Source organism: Bubalus kerabau, chromosome 2 (genome assembly GCF_029407905.1).
Source record: "Bubalus kerabau isolate K-KA32 ecotype Philippines breed swamp buffalo chromosome 2, PCC_UOA_SB_1v2, whole genome shotgun sequence".
Taxonomy (NCBI): domain Eukaryota; kingdom Metazoa; phylum Chordata; class Mammalia; order Artiodactyla; family Bovidae; genus Bubalus; species Bubalus kerabau.
The window spans coordinates 104,018,842-104,038,064 of NC_073625.1; the positions used below are offsets into that span (position 1 = coordinate 104,018,842).

At 37.7% G+C, this 19,223-nt stretch overlaps 1 protein-coding gene across 1 annotated transcript in view; it reads right to left on the reverse strand.

Annotated features, from left to right (window-relative positions):
• Positions 1-17,346, reverse strand: part of LOC129643518 (cell surface glycoprotein CD200 receptor 1) — a 43,070-nt gene extending 25,724 nt beyond the window's left edge. Inside the window, exons 1-2 of the mRNA XM_055568155.1 lie at positions 17,155-17,346; positions 16,446-16,762 (exon numbers count right to left, since the gene is read on the reverse strand). Of these exons, the coding sequence (XP_055424130.1) occupies positions 16,446-16,512 (67 nt within the window). The 5' untranslated portion in view covers positions 16,513-16,762; positions 17,155-17,346. The remainder of the gene's footprint in view (positions 1-16,445; positions 16,763-17,154) is intronic.
• Between the last annotated feature and the right edge of the window lie 1,877 nt (positions 17,347-19,223).

The following is a 19,223-nucleotide window of genomic DNA, read 5'->3' on the forward strand; positions in this document are numbered from 1 at the left end:
ATCAGGTTTTAACACACATAATATTAGAACATGCGTCTACACAAATAAACATGAAAGAAAATACAAATGAAAACCCCTTGGCACTGGAAATAATGTTTAAAAAAACCTTTTCCATCTAAGAAGAAAGATTGTTTTGTGATTTGACTACTAGTGAAACCTCTTAGTCACTTGGAGCACTCGCTTTGAGTTTCCTTTCCCAAATCATCATTGTCATATGCCTGAGCAACTATACACCACCCACACAGTAGACACTGTACAGGCATGACTATGCAAACACATACTCCAAAGCCTTCCTCCAGTGAGTGAAAAAGGCTCTCAGAAACAGCACATGGTTTTCTTGTGTGATTTAACAGATTTTATCTATGCAAAATCCTGTGCTTTGCTGGGCTGTACTGACTAAAAAAGTTAGAAATAGGCATTTCTAATATTTCACAATTCCTAGTAAAATCCCTGATTTAGTAACTGTTTATTAACCAAAGTAGAACATATACTATGCCATAATTAATCGATATAGTGGCTTAAATTATTATTTCTAATATATGCAGAGGGGAAACAAAAAGTAAAGATTTTCTGCTGTTTCATTCATTTGCAAGGTTTGGGGAGAATACAAACAAGCAGTAAGGAGCCCGAACAAATGAATTTAAGCTGAAAGAATCCTAAAATTGAAGCAAAACTATAGCCTAAAATATTTGGCTATGCTCTAATAAAATGACCATATAGCTCTAAAAGAGAATAATGTAGAAGAACTTTATTTTTACATTTCTTTTAATATTTCTCTCCAGAACTTGAGACTTCTATGCTAGTATTGACCTAATTAAAAGTCATTTTTATGGTTTTTTGTGGTATTTACATCTTTATTTGTCATCTTTTTGTTATTTAACATTTAATGAACTTACTATCAAAATACTTTTTAAAAGAGGAACATAGAATACATTAAAATATATTCAATATATTTCAATACACTTAAATCTGTGCGAATATTCTGATATTTTATACAAGGAGGACCAAATAATAGAATTATTGCATTTTTCATTTGGTGTTTCAAGCTTCTGACTTCAAAACTGCAAATTATCATAACAAATACAGAACTGGATCATTTTGAATAAAGCAATGGTGGGAAAATATGAGAGATTTGAGTTTTACTTCCCTCTGCTTCTTTTCCCAAATTAAAATAATTAAATTCATATACTCTAGTTCTCCCCTCTGCAAAATGCAGACTGTCATTCTTAATAAGTAAGGAATAACTAGTGAAAGGCATCTGAAGAGCATTACAAACTGAGGTTTTAAAGTCAGTAAAAAGGAAACTACATTTCTCCTAAAGATTCAAGCTTCATTTTAAATAAATGCAACTTTGAGACTGAGATCTTAATCACACAAAGACCCGGAAATCAAAATCACACTGCTAGAACAACCTTATTTAGCTATACCGAGCACATAACTTTTTCTAATCACCAGTATGGTAAAGTCAATACAGTACAGAAAGCTTTATCATAACTCTCTGGCTTCAGAAAGCTTAAAATATCAACCTTAACATTTTAGTTAGTATGTTTGTACTGTGTTTTATAAAACCGCATGTTGTGGATATAGGTTAGACATACAAGTATTATTTCCCAACAGTTTTTAGAGTTATGAATGGATTCAAACAAGAAGAGACCTTGAATTGTCTCCTTTTTTTTAGAGGTTCTGAAAATAAGATGAATTGTTAGCCAAATACTCTAATTATATTTCTTTCTCTAATGCAATAATTTTCACATTGGGAACTAGTGGAAATCCATGATAGCCAGAAAATCCATAAACTTTGTAACTTTGGGGGAAGTTTTACAATAATGTACCATTTTATTTCTGATATATAATCTAAAAGTACTACCACCCTGTAGGAATAATTGAAAGCATAGCCAATTTTCCCCCGCATTTTGTTATTTTCTAAATAGCAAACTGTAATGGAGAGACTAAACAAAACAACAGTTGGAATAACAGACTCATGTGATTTTTTTCTCTACTAAAGCTACCTGAAAAGTAATGCAGTAATTTTATGAGAAATATTGCACGTAAAGGAAATGAGCTTTTTTTTTTCTGCCTCCTAAGATGATGATCAGTCTTTCACCAGTAGTTTTCACTGAGATGGTGTCTGAGTGACCACCTATCACATGTGTTAGAGCTTTTGGACTGGTAGAGGGAAGCTGGAAGCTGCATTAATAATACTTATTTATTCAGTTACAATAGCTAGGCCTTAATAAATGCCTGTATCATGGAGCTTTCAATCTAATAGGAATAATACACAGTAATCAAATAATCAAACAAGTATATGAAACTGTAATAGCAATAAGTGAAAAGTATATAAAATGTACCTTGAGTAACTTATACTAGTACTGAGGTGATGGGCAGCCTCTAAGATGGTCCCTACTTTCTTGGTAATTGTGTCTTTATAAAATCCCCTCCTCTTGCACGTGGGCTGGATACGACTTCCCTGGTGGCTCAGACAGTAAAGCGTCTTGCTTACAATGCGGGAGACCTGGGTTCGATCCCTGGGTTGGGAAGATCCTCTGGAGAAGGAAATGGCAACCCATTCCAATACGCTTGCCTGGAAAATCCCATGGACAGAGGAGCCTGGTGGGCTACAGTCCACTGGGTCGCAGAGTCAGACGCGACTGAGTGACTTCACTCACTTCACTCACTTCTAACAAATACGATACAGCAGAAATGATAGAATGTCAGTGCCAAGATTAAGTTATAAAAAGACTATGGCTTCTACCCTCATGGTTTCTCTCTCACTCACTCTTGGGTCACTGTGAGAGAATTAATATTTGTCTGCGGGTAGTTTATTATGCAGCAAGAGGTAATTGATACAAGACCCAATGAACAAGACGCTCATAATAAGAAAGAGAATGAGAAACAGAGCAGTCCAAATAGAAGTACTTTTATATGCAGAGAATGTGTATCTGGAGGGAATAGGATCTGAAGAAAGACTGGAGCTAAAAAAAAAAAAAAAAAAAAGTTTCAGCTTTTGCTATTAATCTAATCTTCCATAATGATTTCAGGATCTTTTTCCTGAGACAAGTGTATTTTCCTATGGAAGGAGAACAGAAAAGAAAAACAAATGCTTGCCATTTGGGGACTATAAAATGAAATGTCTTTTAAAATGAAAACGATCTCCTTTATGTGTCTCATGGCTTAATATTTCAATTATCATGATCCTTGCTTCCAAAAAGGAAAGAAACTGAAATGTAAAATAAGAGATTTGGGCTTCTTTTGTGGCTCAGCTGGTAAAGAATCTGCCTGCAACATGGGAGACCTGGGTTCCATCTCTGGCTTGGGAAGATCAAATAACAATTGGGAAGATGGAATAACAATGTCAAAAACTGATCCTGGTAACACAATACATCTATTTTGTGTTCTTATACTTTAATTTATGAACGTTATTTACATTTTAAAATACTTTAACTTAGTAGCACACAACACCTAATTAACTGTTCAGTAAACAAAACATTGAGTAGAAACCCAAAGTTTTAGCAGAGACAAAAATAGAAAAAAACACCACACTTAGAGTAACAAAATCAACTAGCCTTTTGGCTAATGTTAAAATAAATAAATTTCCACTTATTACCTCTGTAATATTGCACAGATTACTCTCTGAAACAGTTGCTCTATCTACATTTATGGGAATTTAATATCTGATAGGAATAGGAATTCAAATTCCTAAGGGGAAGAATGATTATATCATTGGTAAGTGATACTGAGGGAACTAACTAGCCACGTGGGAAAAAATATGGATAGGAAACAGTGCTAATAAAAACCATATTGCTGGGACTAATTTTTGTATATGTGACAATAGTCACAAAGTCTGCATCATTTTAGTAGGACACCGTATTAATAAAAGTCATATTGCTGGGCTAACTTTTTTTCAGGCAATTACCATCACACAGTCCAAAACTAAATAATGAAAACAAATGTGTTCCCTACTCATGGTAGATGTTGTACAAATGTGTATCAGTGATCACAAGGGTCAATGTTTTTGGTGAACAGATAGTGAATATGTACACATATCAGATATACAAAGATATGGGCATACCACATTTTACTGCTCTTCACTTTACTATGTTTTTTACAAATTGCAGGTTTATGGCAACCCTGTGTTGTGAGATGATGGTTAACATTTTTTAGTAGTAAAGTATTTTTTAATTAAGGTGTATACATTGTTTTTTATACATAATGCTATTGTACACTTATACACTACAGTGTAGTGTTGTTATTTAGCCTCTCAGCTGTGTCCGACTCTTCTGTGACCTCTATGGACTGTAGCCTGCCAGGCTCCTCTGTCCATGGGATTTCCCAGGCAAGAATGTTGGAGTAGGGTGCCATTCCCTTCTTCAGATCTTTCTGACCCAGGGATCAAACCCACAATGCTTATGTCTCCTGCATTACCGGTAGATTCTTTACTGATAAGCCAGCAGGGAAGTCACAGTATAGTGCAGACATTACTTTTTTCTCTAGACAAAACTTTTACATGCACTGGGAAACCAAAAATTTGTGTGTCTCTGTTTATTGTGATATTCACTTTATTGCGGTGGTCTGGAACCAAACCCACAATATCTCCAAATTATGCCTTATATTCTAGGATATTAATGCTGGTATCGTTTTTAATTCTTAGAAAAAAACAAAAAGTTGGTCTGTAGGGGCCAATTAAATAAGTTATGAAGTAATATCTATAAAAGAGCTTTGGAAACTGTAAAATGATAATTATGATATAATTTTTTGAATGTTTGTCGAATTCAGACATAGTATTAAGTGCTTTATATATATATATCATTTAACTCAATCCTCACAGCAACCCTAGATACCATCTCAGGGGGTTTGGGTAAAATCTCCCAATTTAAAAATATTGGCAGATAATTCAAAATTTCAAAAATATTACATGAGCCAGTCAAAAGTGTCTCTAAGCCAGATCCAGCCCATAGACTGCCACATCACTGTCTTTGATGTGGAAATTAAAGACAAGGCCAAAAGGAGAGTCTTGAAACATTTAAAATTAGGGATTTAATGAAGGAAGTAAAGTTAGCAGAAACAATGAAGAAAAGTAGAAGGTAAATGCAGGGTCTTGAAGCCAGGGAAAGAGAAGTTTTCAAGACACAAATAATCAAGGCCAACACATATATGAAAAATTTTAAAGTAAGGAGTAAGAGACATTATGATTTGCTAACAAAATTCAGAGACCATTAAGAGCTGTAAGAGAGTAGTGTTAGTACAGAGGCAATCGAGAACAATGGCAAGGGCCCAAGCAGAAGCAATTGTCAACAACTGTAGACTTGCTCTTTCAAGAATTTTTACCCTGAAAGTATCAGAGAATGAGACAGTAACTTTATCCTTTCATGTCAAATCTGAAAGAGAGAGATGGGGCAATGTCTGAAACTAGAAGGACTTTTCTAGTGGGTACTTGAGTCGTACAGCATATTTGTAGACAGAGGCAGTGCTAGCAGTTACAAGAGTGAAGGAGGCTAACTGGCAGGCAGGATCCTAGAGGTTGTGGGAGGGGATGAGACAAATGCAAAATGAAGGTTTGCTTTTGAAGAGGCTGACACTTGGTTCCTCAGAGAGAAGCATAAAGGGCAAGAGTGGTTACAGATACCAGAGACATTTTGAGGAAGTTTAGGCTGACAAACATTTTCTGAGTATACCTGGGCCTCCCGAGTGGTGCAGTGGTAAAGAATCCACCTGCCAATGCAGGAGACCCAAGAAATGCAGGTTTGATCCCTGGGTCAGGAAGATCCCCTGATGGAGGAAATGGCAACCCACTCCAGTATTCTTGCCTGGGAAATCCCATGGACAGAGGAGCCTGGTGGGCTACAGTCCATGGCATAACAGAGTAGGACCTGACTGAGAAACTGAGCAGACACAAACATGCAGGTTGACACTTTCTGAGTACACCTACTCAGTGTCAGGTGGCTGTGCAGAGCTTTAGGAATAGTAGAATGAATAAGGCAAGGTGTTGGCTCTCAGAAACCTTAACATTTGGGGAAGTTAAATTCCACATTGGATGACGGGTAAATCTGAAGGTGAGCAGCCTGTAGAGCTGGGACAACAGGGATAGTTTAGGTGATGAAGAAAGACCTGAAATGGTGTTCTTAATCATGGCTCCCATCAGAATCACCTGCAAAGATTCATGAACGTCCAGATGCCCTGAAAGTTGCGTTTAAGTAGGCTTCAGATAGCATCACTGCATCTTTAATATTTTAGGCCCTGTGGGTGACTGTCTGGAAACTAACTTCAAATTATTGGCTCAGAACAACCTCTGAGTAACGTCTAAGAGAGAGTCAGTAAAGGGCAGATACAATGATTTTTTTTGGAGAATGAAAACAACTAGACTTAATTATTTCGAATCTACCACTCACTACTTACTACATGAACTTTTTTTTTTCCAAAAGTGTCAATATCACAAAAATAAATCATAAGGCCAGATATTCTCAAATTATGTAATAGATAGCTCATGTGTACTTAGTCATGTTCCACTCTTTTCGACCCCATGGACTATAGCCTACCAAGCTCCTCTGTCCATGGGATTTTCCAGACAAGAATACTGGAGTGGGTTGCCATTTCCTCCTCCAGGAGATCTTCCCAACCCAGGGATTGAAACTGCATTCCCTGCATTGCAGGCAGATTCATAAACCATAGGGAAAGATGGCATAGTATTCCATGGTAAATTAACAAAATGCAAGGACAAAGAAAAATCACTAAGCAACTTAAAACTTTATGTGAGAACACCCTTTAAACACACTTAGGCTCCCCTCTGTTGACAGGAAAAAAAAAAAAAAATCAGATTCTGCTTTCTCCTTTTAGCTGTGATCCTGTCTCTTTTCTTTGCTACCAAACTTCTAGAATTAGTGGTGTGAGCCCACAGCCTCCATTTCCTATCCACCCATGCCCTTCTCAAGGTTAGCAATCTTGTGGCTCCTACGTCCTTCCATTCAGGCCACAATTTTGAAGGTCACCAGGCCCTTTACAGTCAACCTTTAGGCCTTTTTTCAGTGCTTATGCTCCTGGACTGCTTGGCATATTTTGATGCTATTAACCATTTTCGGAGAAGGCAATGGCACCCCACTCCAGTACTCTTGCCTGGAAAATCCCATGGATGGAGGAGTCTGGTAGGCTGCGGTCCACGGGGTCGCTAAGAGTCAGACACGACTAAGCGACTTCACTTTCACTTTTCACTTTCATGCATTGGAGAAGGAAATGGCAACCCACTCCAGTGCTCTTGCCTGGAGAATCCCAGGGGCAGGGGAGCCTGGTGGGCTGACGTCTATGGGGTCACACAGAGTCGGACGCGACTGAAGTGACTTAGCAGCAGTAGCAGAATTAACCATTTTCCTCTCCTGCAGTCATGAAATTAAAAGATGTTTGCTCTTTGGAAAAAAAGCTATGACAAATCTAGACAGCATATTAAAAAGCAGAGACATTACTTTGCCAACAAAGGTCTGTATAGTCAAAGCTATGGTTTCTCCCATAGTCATGTATGGATGTGAGAGTTGGACCATAAAGAAGACTTAGCACCAAAGAATTGATGCTTTTGTTGGAAAAGACTTTTGAGACTCCCTTGGATAGCAAAGAGATCAAACCAGTCAGTCAGTCATAAAGGAAATCAGTCCTGAATATTCATTGGAAGGACTAATGCTGAAGCTCCAATACTTCAGCCACCTGATATGAGGAGCTAACTCATTAGAAAAGACCCTGATGCTGGGAAAGATTGAAGGCAGGAGGAGAAGGGGGGACAACAGAGGATGAGATGGTTGGATGGCATCACCAACTCAATGTACATGAGTTTGAGCAAATTCTGGGAGATGGTGGAGGACAGGGAAGTCTGGTGCGCTGCAGTCCATGGGGTGGGGCCACAAAGAGTCACACACAACTGAGCAAGTGAACAACAACTAAAACCCCTTCCTTCCTTCACCTCTATCACCACCCTATGCTTTTCCCTATCTGTCTCCTTCTCCACAAGCCTGCCTGTATCCTCAGGCACCTTTGTAAAGGTATTTCCCCAGGTCTCACCTGCTCCTCTTTCACCATCATTCCCCACCTCCAGAACTTGAATTGGGCCTCGGCACAGTTGATTTCTCCTTGTTTTATCACTTCAGTCACAGTTTAGCTCCCTCGGCATTCATATAGGCTGTTTGACTTTCTGGAATATTCATCCCCTCAACTTTCCTTGCCTGGTTGTTTTATGCTCTTCTTCATTTTAAACCTCGCTTCCAAAGAGCAGTTTTCCCTGATTTTCAGAACAGATCAGGCTTACCAATTACACATTGCCATGCCACCCTATATTTCTCTTTACTCATTTTATTTTATGAAATTATTTGTGATGATTAATTTAATATCTACCTTTCCTAACAGATTCTAAGCTCTGTGAGAGCAAGATCTATGTATCTGCAACAGAACATTGTGTCTGACACATGGCAGACACCTCCTTACTTACTGACTGACAGAAAAAGCTAGTCCGTGTTGTGAGCCTTGACTTATTTTTCCTAAACAAGAATCTCAGTCCTTATGCCACTGTTTCTCACCACTCAAATGCCTGCTGTTATTTCAAGTATATCACATCAAAAAATCATGGGTTTTCCCACATATACTTGCCACATCTGTTTTCCCCTCAATTTTTTGTTGCTATGGAGGAGCTCCAAGCTCAGCTCATGCACTAAAAAGCTGAGTACTGTCTTTAGTAATTCCTTAAACATTTCTGGGCTTTATTTGCTCATGTATAAAATGAAAGAATTTAATTTGAAGGTTTCTAAAATCCTTCCTGTTTGAAAGTTCAATACTTCTTAATACTGTCAGGAATCCCTTTTATTCCACAAATAAGGAAATTATGGTTTAAGGTCAGGGGGGCAAGTAAGTTCTTAAAGATGACATAGCTAGTGATTTACATTATATCTCATTATAGATCTTTAAATTGAATACAGAGATTCATAAGAATCTAGAAAATGAGGGGAAGGGGAGTGAGATTTTTTTGAGAAAAATGAAAGGTAACAAAACAGTCAATGCATGGAGGAAATTTAGAAAGCAAAAAGGCCACCTGACGTGAAGAGTTGCCTCACTGGAAAAGGCCCTGATGCTGGGAGGGATTGGGGGCAGGAGGAGAAGGGGACGACAGAGGATGAGATGGTTGGATGGCATCACCGACTCGATGGACATGGGTTTGATTAAACTCTGAGAGCTGGTGATAGACAGGGAAGCCTGGCGTGCTGCAGTCCATGGGGTCACAAAGAGCCAGACACAACTGAGCGACTGAACTGAACTGAACTGAGCATTGAATTTCAACATCTAAGACAGTACAGCCAACCAAATCAATATCAGTTCATAAAAACACAATGATATTTTAAAAATCACAATGATATTAAAAAGACAGACGAAGAAAGTTCCAGTTGGTTTATGGCCCTGTAAGCTTCAACACAATAACAACCGCAAATTCTGACAAAATATAAAAGCTATCTGAAGCCACTGGAAAGTAGAAAAAGCAAGATTCTTTAGGAGTATCAATCCTTGAAAGAAGGAAAGGTTCCCATATTTATCACTTCTAGTCCCAGGAAATGCTGCAGTTGGCAGGACACTGGATAGCTAAAACTCTAAGAGAAAAAAAAAATCCACAGTTTTTCTGAAGAACAAAAAGATAGATTTCGGGGCAACCTTGGGCTCTTGAAATTGAGAGAGGCAGAAAGGGAGAGTTCAAATTCCTTATATAAACTGTATGCACATCTCTGGCTAATCCCAAGCCCCACATGGCAGGGCACACTTAAGCCAACCAACTAAAGGTAAAAGCACTGAGATTTAAAATATCATCCAAAAGAGAGTTTTTAGTTTGAGTTCCACCAAGTTAAATGTTTTCTAGAAAAAAAAAATCAACAAAGTAATATAACAGAATATAGTCTCTAAGATGTAATAGACACAATATAAATAAATTTACTCACTGTACAGAGAACCAGGAAATTGTGACCCATTTTTAGGAGGAAAAAAAACAAAAACATTAAAGGGAGATCAACCTCAAATTGACCCAGATATTGCAATTATCAGACAAGTACCATAAAGTAGAGATTAAACTATTCTCAGTGATATGAAAGAAAATAGGCTCACAATGAATGAAGAAACAGAAAAACCTCAACAGAAAGGAAAGAAACAAGTTACAAAATAAATGGAAACTATAAAATAGAAAAATATAAGATGACCTTAACAGAAGAATAGAAATGAGAGAAGAAATTGTTAGCAAACTTTAAAATATATCAATAGAAGTTATCCAATCTGAAGAGCAGAGAGAAAAAAAAAATAACTGGAAGAAAAAAAAAAAACCTATATTAGCCACAAAGGCCTTCAATGAAGTAGCAGAACTTCTAACATAGAAAGCTGGTAGACAAATATTTGGAGAAAATAGTGATTAAAAATTTCCCTAAATTTACCAAGCAGGATAAATTTACAGATTCAACAATTTCAGTAATCCTCAAGCAGGATAAATATAAAAATAACCATACATAGACACATTATAAGTGGTGAGGACTGACAATAAAGAAAAAATCTTGAAAGTTTGGCCAGAAAAAAACAAGACACGTTATAGTAAGAGGAACAGTGTTTTGAGTGTCTGCCAACTTTTCATCAGAAATGGTAAAACAACATTTTTAAAGTGATGAAAGAAAAAAAGTCAACCAGAATTCTGTATCCAGCAAAAATATGCGAGAATAAATATGCAAGAATGAAGCATATTCAGATAAAAGGAAACCAAGAGAACTCCTCGCCAGCAGGACTACACTATTAGTGAGGATAATAGAAGTTACTTAGGTTGAAGGGAAATAGCACCATACAGAAACTCAGAAATTCAGGAAGGGATGAAGAATATTTGAAACAGCAGCTATGGTGGAGATAGTACGTGTACCCAGAATCCTATTTTAGGAATGACTTTTTGCTCCTGCTATTAGGAGCACTGTCAGCAGACGGCCTTCAGTTCTCACACCTTCAGAAATCATCTCAGTTATCCTAAGCAAAGTCAAACTTTACCCAGAGCAGTCCATATCTGTTGACCGATTTGGAGGAATGAGGCCCATAAGACATTCTGATTCAATGCAGAGCCTCTCTGGAGCCACTCTAACTCCAGAAATTCACATGCAGTCAGATGAGGGTGTCATGATTGGGATTGCTGGACTTTTTCCCTCTGCTGCCTTGCCCTATTTTCCAGCTGCTGCTTCCAAGAGTCCTCACTAATAAACTTTCTCTGCTCAAAACTCAACTTTTAAAGTTTATAACTATTTAAAAAAGTAATGGTTTGATTCTTAGGAGCAATTAGCATCACACAGTTCCAAGTCATTTTGTAGCCACAGATCTGCTCCCTAATCCTATTTAGGAATTTTCAAATTTGTATTGATGACAACAAGGGGAAGAGGCAAAAGTATACCATGGTTACTGCATTCTTAATCACTGTACAGATTGATTTTTCAGATCAGCAGAAAACCAAATGACAACTGGGTTATTTTATTAACTAGCACCATTAACTGAAATATTCGTGACTTTGTTGGAAGGGAATTTACCTACTGTGGAATTCTCTGATTTGTTTCCATTTCCTTATTTCTATCCTCAACCTAATAGCATCTCTACATACAACTTCTCATCTTCGTCTGCAATTTCAGAAGAGCTTCTGTCCTCTTTTTTAAAGTGAAGCATTCCATCTATATTACAGAGTGTCTCTTTTCCCACATCTTCTCAGATCTTATTTTCTGTTATAAGAAGAAGAAATAATTATCATTCCTAGGACCCAAATCCAAAAGTCTCTAGAGCTTATTGTGTTATTTTTATCTCAATGTGTACTCTTTTTGTGGGATCCTCCACCATGAATAATTCACGAAGCCTGGATTGTGCTTTACTTCCAAGTACCAATAGAGATTTTCATCCTGTGTGTTTGCCATCTCTAGATTGAATTTAACATCTTCCTCTGCAAAGAAACTTCCCTTCTTAGCCACCAATGACTCTCAGTGATACCATGGATCTTCCTAAAATGGAAACTCAAGGGTAAGAACCCTTGCCCCTGCTTCAAAATAAAGCTTTACCAAGTGCCACTCCCACTCAATGAGATACTGCTGCCACATTTTTTTTCCAAAGTATTATTTTATTATATTATTTCCCCCAAAAGTTACAGTTTCCAAGTTTCTTTGTTTACTGATTAAGGATGCCTGAAATGCAGCCTTATTTCCTGAGATCATATAACAATCTGTTACATCAAGCTACAGTCCTTTCTCTCCCTCAATCATCTGCCTTTAATCATGCTGCACACCTGCCCCTCCCAATTCCTATCTTTCTTTCCCCATCTATCCAAACCTATCATTCAAGACCCTTCTCCTCCAGAAAGCCTTCAATAACTCCAACACCATTTCAAGACTGACTGATTTAAAATGTTCTCCACGTGTTTCATTTTAGCTTGATCTCTCTAATGTAGGTGGCAAATAATTTTTAGGCCCTATTCTCTCTCTCTCTCTCACACACACACACATTATATATGCAATCAATAACCTCTAACCAGATTGACAAACAAAGAGAAGACACAAATTATCAGTATGAGGGGCAAAATAAGAGATTCTGCAGACACCAAATCTGCAGATGCCTAAAGGATTTGTTGATGTTGTTCAGTCACTCAGTCATGTCCAGTTCTTTGCGACCCCATGGACTGCAGCATGCCAGGCTTCCCCTCCTTCACTGCATCCTGGAGTTTGCTCAAACTCATGTCCATTGAATCGATGATACCAACCATCTCACCCTCTATCAGCCTCTCCTTCTGCCTTCAATTTTTCACAGCCTCAAGATCTTTTCTAATGAGTCAACTCTTTGCATCAGGTGGCCAAAGTATCCAGGTTTCTCAGAAGGCAGGTAAGGTGATCTGAAATTCCCATCTCTTTAAGAATTTTCCAGTTTGTTGTGATCCACACAGCCAAAGGCTTTAGCATAGTCAATGAAGCAGATGTTTTTCTCGAATTCCCTTGCTTTCTCTATGGTCCAACAAATATTGGCAATTTGATCTTTGTTTCCTCTGCCTTTTCTAAACCCAACTTGTACATCCGGAAGTTCTCAGGTCACGTACTACCAAAGCCTAGCTTGCAGGATTTTGAGCATAACCTTATTAACATGCAAAATGAGCTCAACTGTATGGTAGTTTGAACATTCTTTGGCACTGCCTTTCTTTGGGATTGAAATGAAAACTGACCTTTTCCTGTGGCCACTGCTGAGTTTTCCAAATTTGCTGACATATTGAGAGCAGCACTTTAACAGCATCATCTTTTAGGATTTGAAATAGCTCAACTGGAATTCCATCACCTCCACTATCTTTGTTCATAGTAATGCTTCCTAAGGCCACTTGACTTCTTCACACTCAGGATGTCTGGGTCTAGGTGAGTGACCACACCATCATGGTTATCTGGGTCATTAAGACCTTTTTTGTGCAGTTCTTTTTTGTGTGTATTCTTGCCACTTCTTTTTAATCTCTTCTGCTTCTATTAGGTCCTTACTGTTTCTGTCCTTCATTGTGCCCATCATTGCATGAAATGATCCCTTGATGTCTCCAATTTTCTTGAAGAGATCTCTAGTCTTTCCCATTATATTGTTTTCCTCTATTTCTTTGCATTGTTCACATAAGAAGTGCACATAAGAAGGTCTTCTTATCTCTCCTTGATATTCTCTGGAACTCTGCATTCAGTTGGGTATATCTTTCCTTTCTCCCTTGCTTTTCATTTCTCTTCTTTTTTCAGCTGTTTGTAAAGCCTCCTCAGACAACCACTTTGCCTTTTTTGCATTTCTTTTTTCTTTAGAATGATTTCAGTCACTGACTACTGTACAATGTTATGAACCTCTGTCCATAGTTCTTCAGGCACTGTCCACCAGACATAATCCATTGAATCTATTCATCACCTCCACTGTATAATCATAAGGGATTTGATTTAGGTCATACCTGAATGACCCAGTGTTTTTCCCTACTGTCTTCAATTTAAGCCTGAATTTTACAATAAGGAGCTGATGTTCTGAGCCATAGTCAGCTCCAGGTCTTGTTTTTGCTGACTGTACAGAGCTTTTCCATCTTTGGCTGCAAAGAATACAACCAATCTGATTTCGGTATTGACCATTTATTAATTGCTTAAGCATGGATGTTTAAAGGATACCACACCTAAAAATTACTAAAATGTGTAAATTCATAGCTATTGCAAATTAGAAAAGGAAGACTGAAATCAATGAGGACAAACACCTTCTTTCCACATTGCTTTTAATCTTTTTCCATCTTTTGCAAACCTGCCAAAGCTGCCACTCAACCCTCCCTTGATTTTTATCTCCTCTTGTGACTGCCTGCCCCCTACTGGAAGATAATAATAAATGACTAAAATTAGCACAAAGAAGGAAAAAAAAAGGATTTCTTTCCAGTAACTCATAATCTAAATATTAGCGACTTTTATAAAAGAAAAGTCATTTTGATGGGGACATCAAAATATAATCTGAACACAAGAAAAAAATCTAGAAGACAATAGTATAAAATAAAAAGAAAGACGTGGCATGCGGTAAAGGGAGTTTGAGGGAAGGATACTAGATACAAGGCTAGAGAGCTTTTCTCTGCAATGGATGGTTAGCATTGTTTTTATTTTTCCCTCTCAGACACTTTCTTAATACATCTTATCCATCAACTACCACATTACTTGAATTTAAAAGCAAATAAGTAAACAAAAAAGTAAATAATTTTTTTTTTAAATGGCATGTTCAGAGAAGTCATTAGCTCTCTTCTTTGTGAGTTTGTCTTGTCTAATAAAGTGAGTTATTTCTGTTTGGCAGTATTAATAACAAAGCAGTATTAGTAATAAAGATATAAACTCATGCCCCAAGGGCTTTGCATATCATTATTCTGAATTATTTCATGGTGAATTTATCATGTCAAATCACTGCACAAAATATAATTTGCTTTTCCATGTCTTTCTCTTAAATATTCTGATAACACTATAATTATAGAAGCACAAATTTCAGGGATTTGACATTGGTAGTATATCCTAGCTGTGGTTAGAAATAGTTTTAAAATCCAAACCTTTAAACTATAAAATTCAAAATTATCGATTATGTTTTAATCATGATTTTTTTTTCTTTTACCCCAAAGTCACATTGCAGCTTAACATAAATAACTCATTGTCTAGCTGACATTCCCTGCCAAATTGGGTCCTATACAGGTTTCTATAAAACCTTTCTACAACAAGATCTCAACTCCTGAAAGATTCAGATGATTTGATTTTTTTTAAATGAGTAAATACTCCATTCAGTTGATAACTACGTATTTACTTAATGGTGCTTGTTAGTGAGAAGCATAAAGACTAAGTATTGAGGAAAACTGCCTCTTCAGATGTTTAGTGTTGCTTACAAATGTATATTAGTACTAGGTATGACTGTCATATACTAGTAGTATAAACTGGGACAAATTTCAACTCTCTATACCTCAGTTTCTTTGTAAGGTGGAAAAATGTCTTCTATGCCTACTTCGCTGAGTTGCTGTGCTGATCAAAGGAGAAAAATTATGTGAAAGCACTCCTCAGAAAAGCTCAGTGATACAGCACAGTTACTTTACATGTGCTCACCTACATTAGGAAAAGTAGATGTTTTCCTGGAAGACGGGCAGTATTTTAAAATCCTTTATATGAGAAAAAAATAAATTTTTTTCTTTGAATTACTAAACTATAAAATTTTAAACCAAATGTTTCCTTGCAACTGCTCCCATCAACTAAAAGTGAAACCCGAAAACTCCCTCCTACATCAACTCCTACCAACCCTCTGTAGTGAAACCAGGACACCCCCACAAGAGCCCCAATTTCTCCACAACTCTTGCAGGAACCTAGATGTTGAAGAGTGTGTCTTCTAATCCAGAAAGAGTCTCTGACAGCCCACACATATTAAAATAAATACAGACCTACATCACAGACACAACACCAAACTTCTGAACGTGTTATATTTTTAAAAGTGCCTGGTCATCAAAAGTGACAAGAGAGCAATAAACTTTCCTAATTTATACTGTTAACAATACAGACATAAATAGATTGGGATTATTATTTAAGTTGTTAAAGAAGAGACAAAAAGAATTCCGCTTTCATCAGATGACTTGGATTGCTACTAGAAAGTAATTTATTTTGCCTCGCCCTAAAAACGTGTTGGGGGGATGAGGAAGTAGGCAGTGGGGTAAAGTATAGATATACGTATAGTGTAGTAGGATGAAAAATAAAATAAGCAAGACAAGGGAAAGTAAGAATAATAAAGTGAAGTTAATCTTGGAGGAAACTCTCCCCTCCCCCATAACTCTGATTGTATTTGCTGTGCTCTGCCCCCATAAGAAAGGCAAAGAAAGCTCAGGAAAAGCTGTGACCACGTTTCTCACCTGTCATTCTCCTGTCACCCTCCCAAAGAAAATTCAAACTCACCTGCAACAAAGAAGAGAGTCAAAATTAGTCGTAGCTGAAGATCAGAAGTTATCCAAGTGCAGGGCATTTCTGTTTCCTTATTTTCTGCCCTTCACTCAGCACTGTTCGTCCACACAGGTGTAAAAGGAGCTGTGGACATGGTGAGGCTCTGTCTGATTGACTCTTCCGTGCTGGATCTTCTTAGCCCATTAGCAGCACAGCACTTCTTTCCTCCTAGCCTCTTCCTTCACCTCTATGTGTTTCAGCCAGATTAGTAACTTGGAACAGAAGAAACTTCTCTGGAACTTGACACAGCAATAGATTTCCTGTATGAAGCACTGAGGCAAAGACAGAGGAAGCGGATTGATTGAGTTATCTTTCAGCTCATTGGTCCTCCTCTCACTTCTGCTATACACAGATAAACGCTACAGTAAGGCACTGAACGTGCCCAAGACAAACTTCGTTTAAAAGGTAAAACAAGATATTTATCTATATTTGGCCCATCCCTGTAAATTTCCCAGTCATTGTAACTTTTAAAAGTTATCTCCAGGTTGAAGAGGTGTACAGTCTTAGTAACCAAGCTTGAAATAAAAGATTTTTGCTTGAAAATTCTTGTGTGATTTTGGGAGTCACACACAACTCTAGAAGCATCATAAATGTGTTACTTTCCTATTACCACTGTAATAAGTTACCACAAATTGAGTGGCTTAAAACAACACAAATTAATCACCTTACAGTTCTAGAGGTCTGAAGTTCAAAATAGATCCCATACAGCTAATATCTAGGTATTGGCAAGGCTGCATTCTTTCTAGACACCTGAGAGAATCTGTTCTTTGCCTAGGGGCCACTTAGACTCTGAGTCTCGTGGCTGCATAATTCCCACCAGTGTTCTTTGTTACATCTTCTCTGATGGTAACTCTCCGGCCTCCCTTTTATAGAGACCTTTGTGATCCACGATCACCTCCCCATCTCAAAATCCTTAACCACATCTGCAAAGTCCCATTTCCTGTGTAAGGCTACACATTTACAAGTTTCAGAGGTTAGGACATGGATATCTCATGGTAGTGGTATAGTATGGTGGTGGTGGTTAAGTCGCTAAGTCATGTCCAACTTTTGTGACCCCATGGACTGTAGCCTGCCAGGCTCCTCTGTGCATGGGATTTTCCAGGCAAGAATACTGGAGTGGATTGCCATTTCCTTCTCCAGGGGATCTTTCCAACTCAGGAATCGAACCCAGGTCTCCTGCATTGTAGGCAGATTCTTTAGCAACTAAGCTGTGAGGGATATCTTGTAGGGGAGCATTATTCTGCCTATCACAATTTGGTATTTATTTCCATTCACTTTCATGTTTGAAGAGCTAGAATGTGTCATATGAATCAAATTACAAATAAATACTCATCTTTAGTTGCCACACATTTGAAATTTAGATTTGCCAAAAAAATAAAAATGAAAACTGTCTTAATGTTACTATTCATATGTATTTAGATTACGTTTAGGAGGAAAAAGCTCTTCTCTGTGCTAAGAGTTCCCTACCGCAAGGCAAAACTCTCCAGGAAGGGGAAGAAACCATTGCAAACAGGAAAAAATTAAACAACATGCATTTTTTTTGAAGCTAGCAGTTCCATCTTGCCTCTTGCCAAACAGTAATATATATATATATATATATATATATATATATACACACACACACACACACACACATATTTCCTCTCTGCCCCTTCTCAAGCTTTTCTTCCGGTGAGTCAGTTTGATTAAGGCAGTGAATCAGGTGTTTGCAAACTTGGAATACTAGAAGAGGCATTGGATTGAATCTCGGCTGGATGATACTAGGCAAGTTTCTTAATCAAGTCTATTACCTTCCTTTCCCATTTAATATTATATTGACATGAGCATTTTCTCAGGTCAGCAAAAATTCTTGATGATCACTCATTTTAATGCCTTTTTGATGACACAGCCAAAACCAGGCACAAAAGGGTTACATGATCTGCCTGAGGTCCCAAACTGACTTGGTGACACAGTGGGGAGTAAAACTCATATTTCATGTTTGCCAGCCCTCCATTCTTTCCACTTTAACTCCTCTGGTTTGAAATTTCAGGCAACAACTTTAAAGACGCGCTCATCTCAGATCTGACCACAATGTACAATCAGCGTTTTAAGAGTCAAGTGAGTGGTGTGAAAAGCCATAGAATTCTCAGAATAGAGAATCTCATAAAATTCTCAGAATAGATTTGGAGGGATGAGACCCTCTCTCCCCACTCTTATATCCCTTCCATCCCAAAATCCTATTCACCTAACCCCCCAGCTCCCACCTTGACCTCTTATGCAAAACAATAAAGAGACTAAGAGCTTGTTAGCACAACCATGCACTAAAGATATGCCATGAAAATCAATAGAATAAGAGAAATCTGTGCTTGTCTAGTATATGCAGGTCTCTGAAAAATATAAAGGACACAGATTCTCATTAGGTGTGCCTCTGGAGTCCCAAAAAGCAGAGCAAAAGATGGAAAGATCAAGAAAAACATACCCCTCAAGCCAGAAACCCAAACCTTTTACTCCAGCAGTCTTCCAACTCCTCTTTAATACTAACTATGAATCGGTGCACACAAAGACAAACAGAGCAATGTCATGCTGGTTAACGTTGCAGTGGCCAAAACAAAAGGCCTAGTAAGCTTTGGCAAGTTAGAGCTGCCTTAAGACATAATGCCCCCGAATTTGTATTATTGATTTATTAAAAAAATGATTTATCCACCTATAAATGCTTTTGAAGTAAACTTCTTCTAGGAAGGTGTATATCTCTTT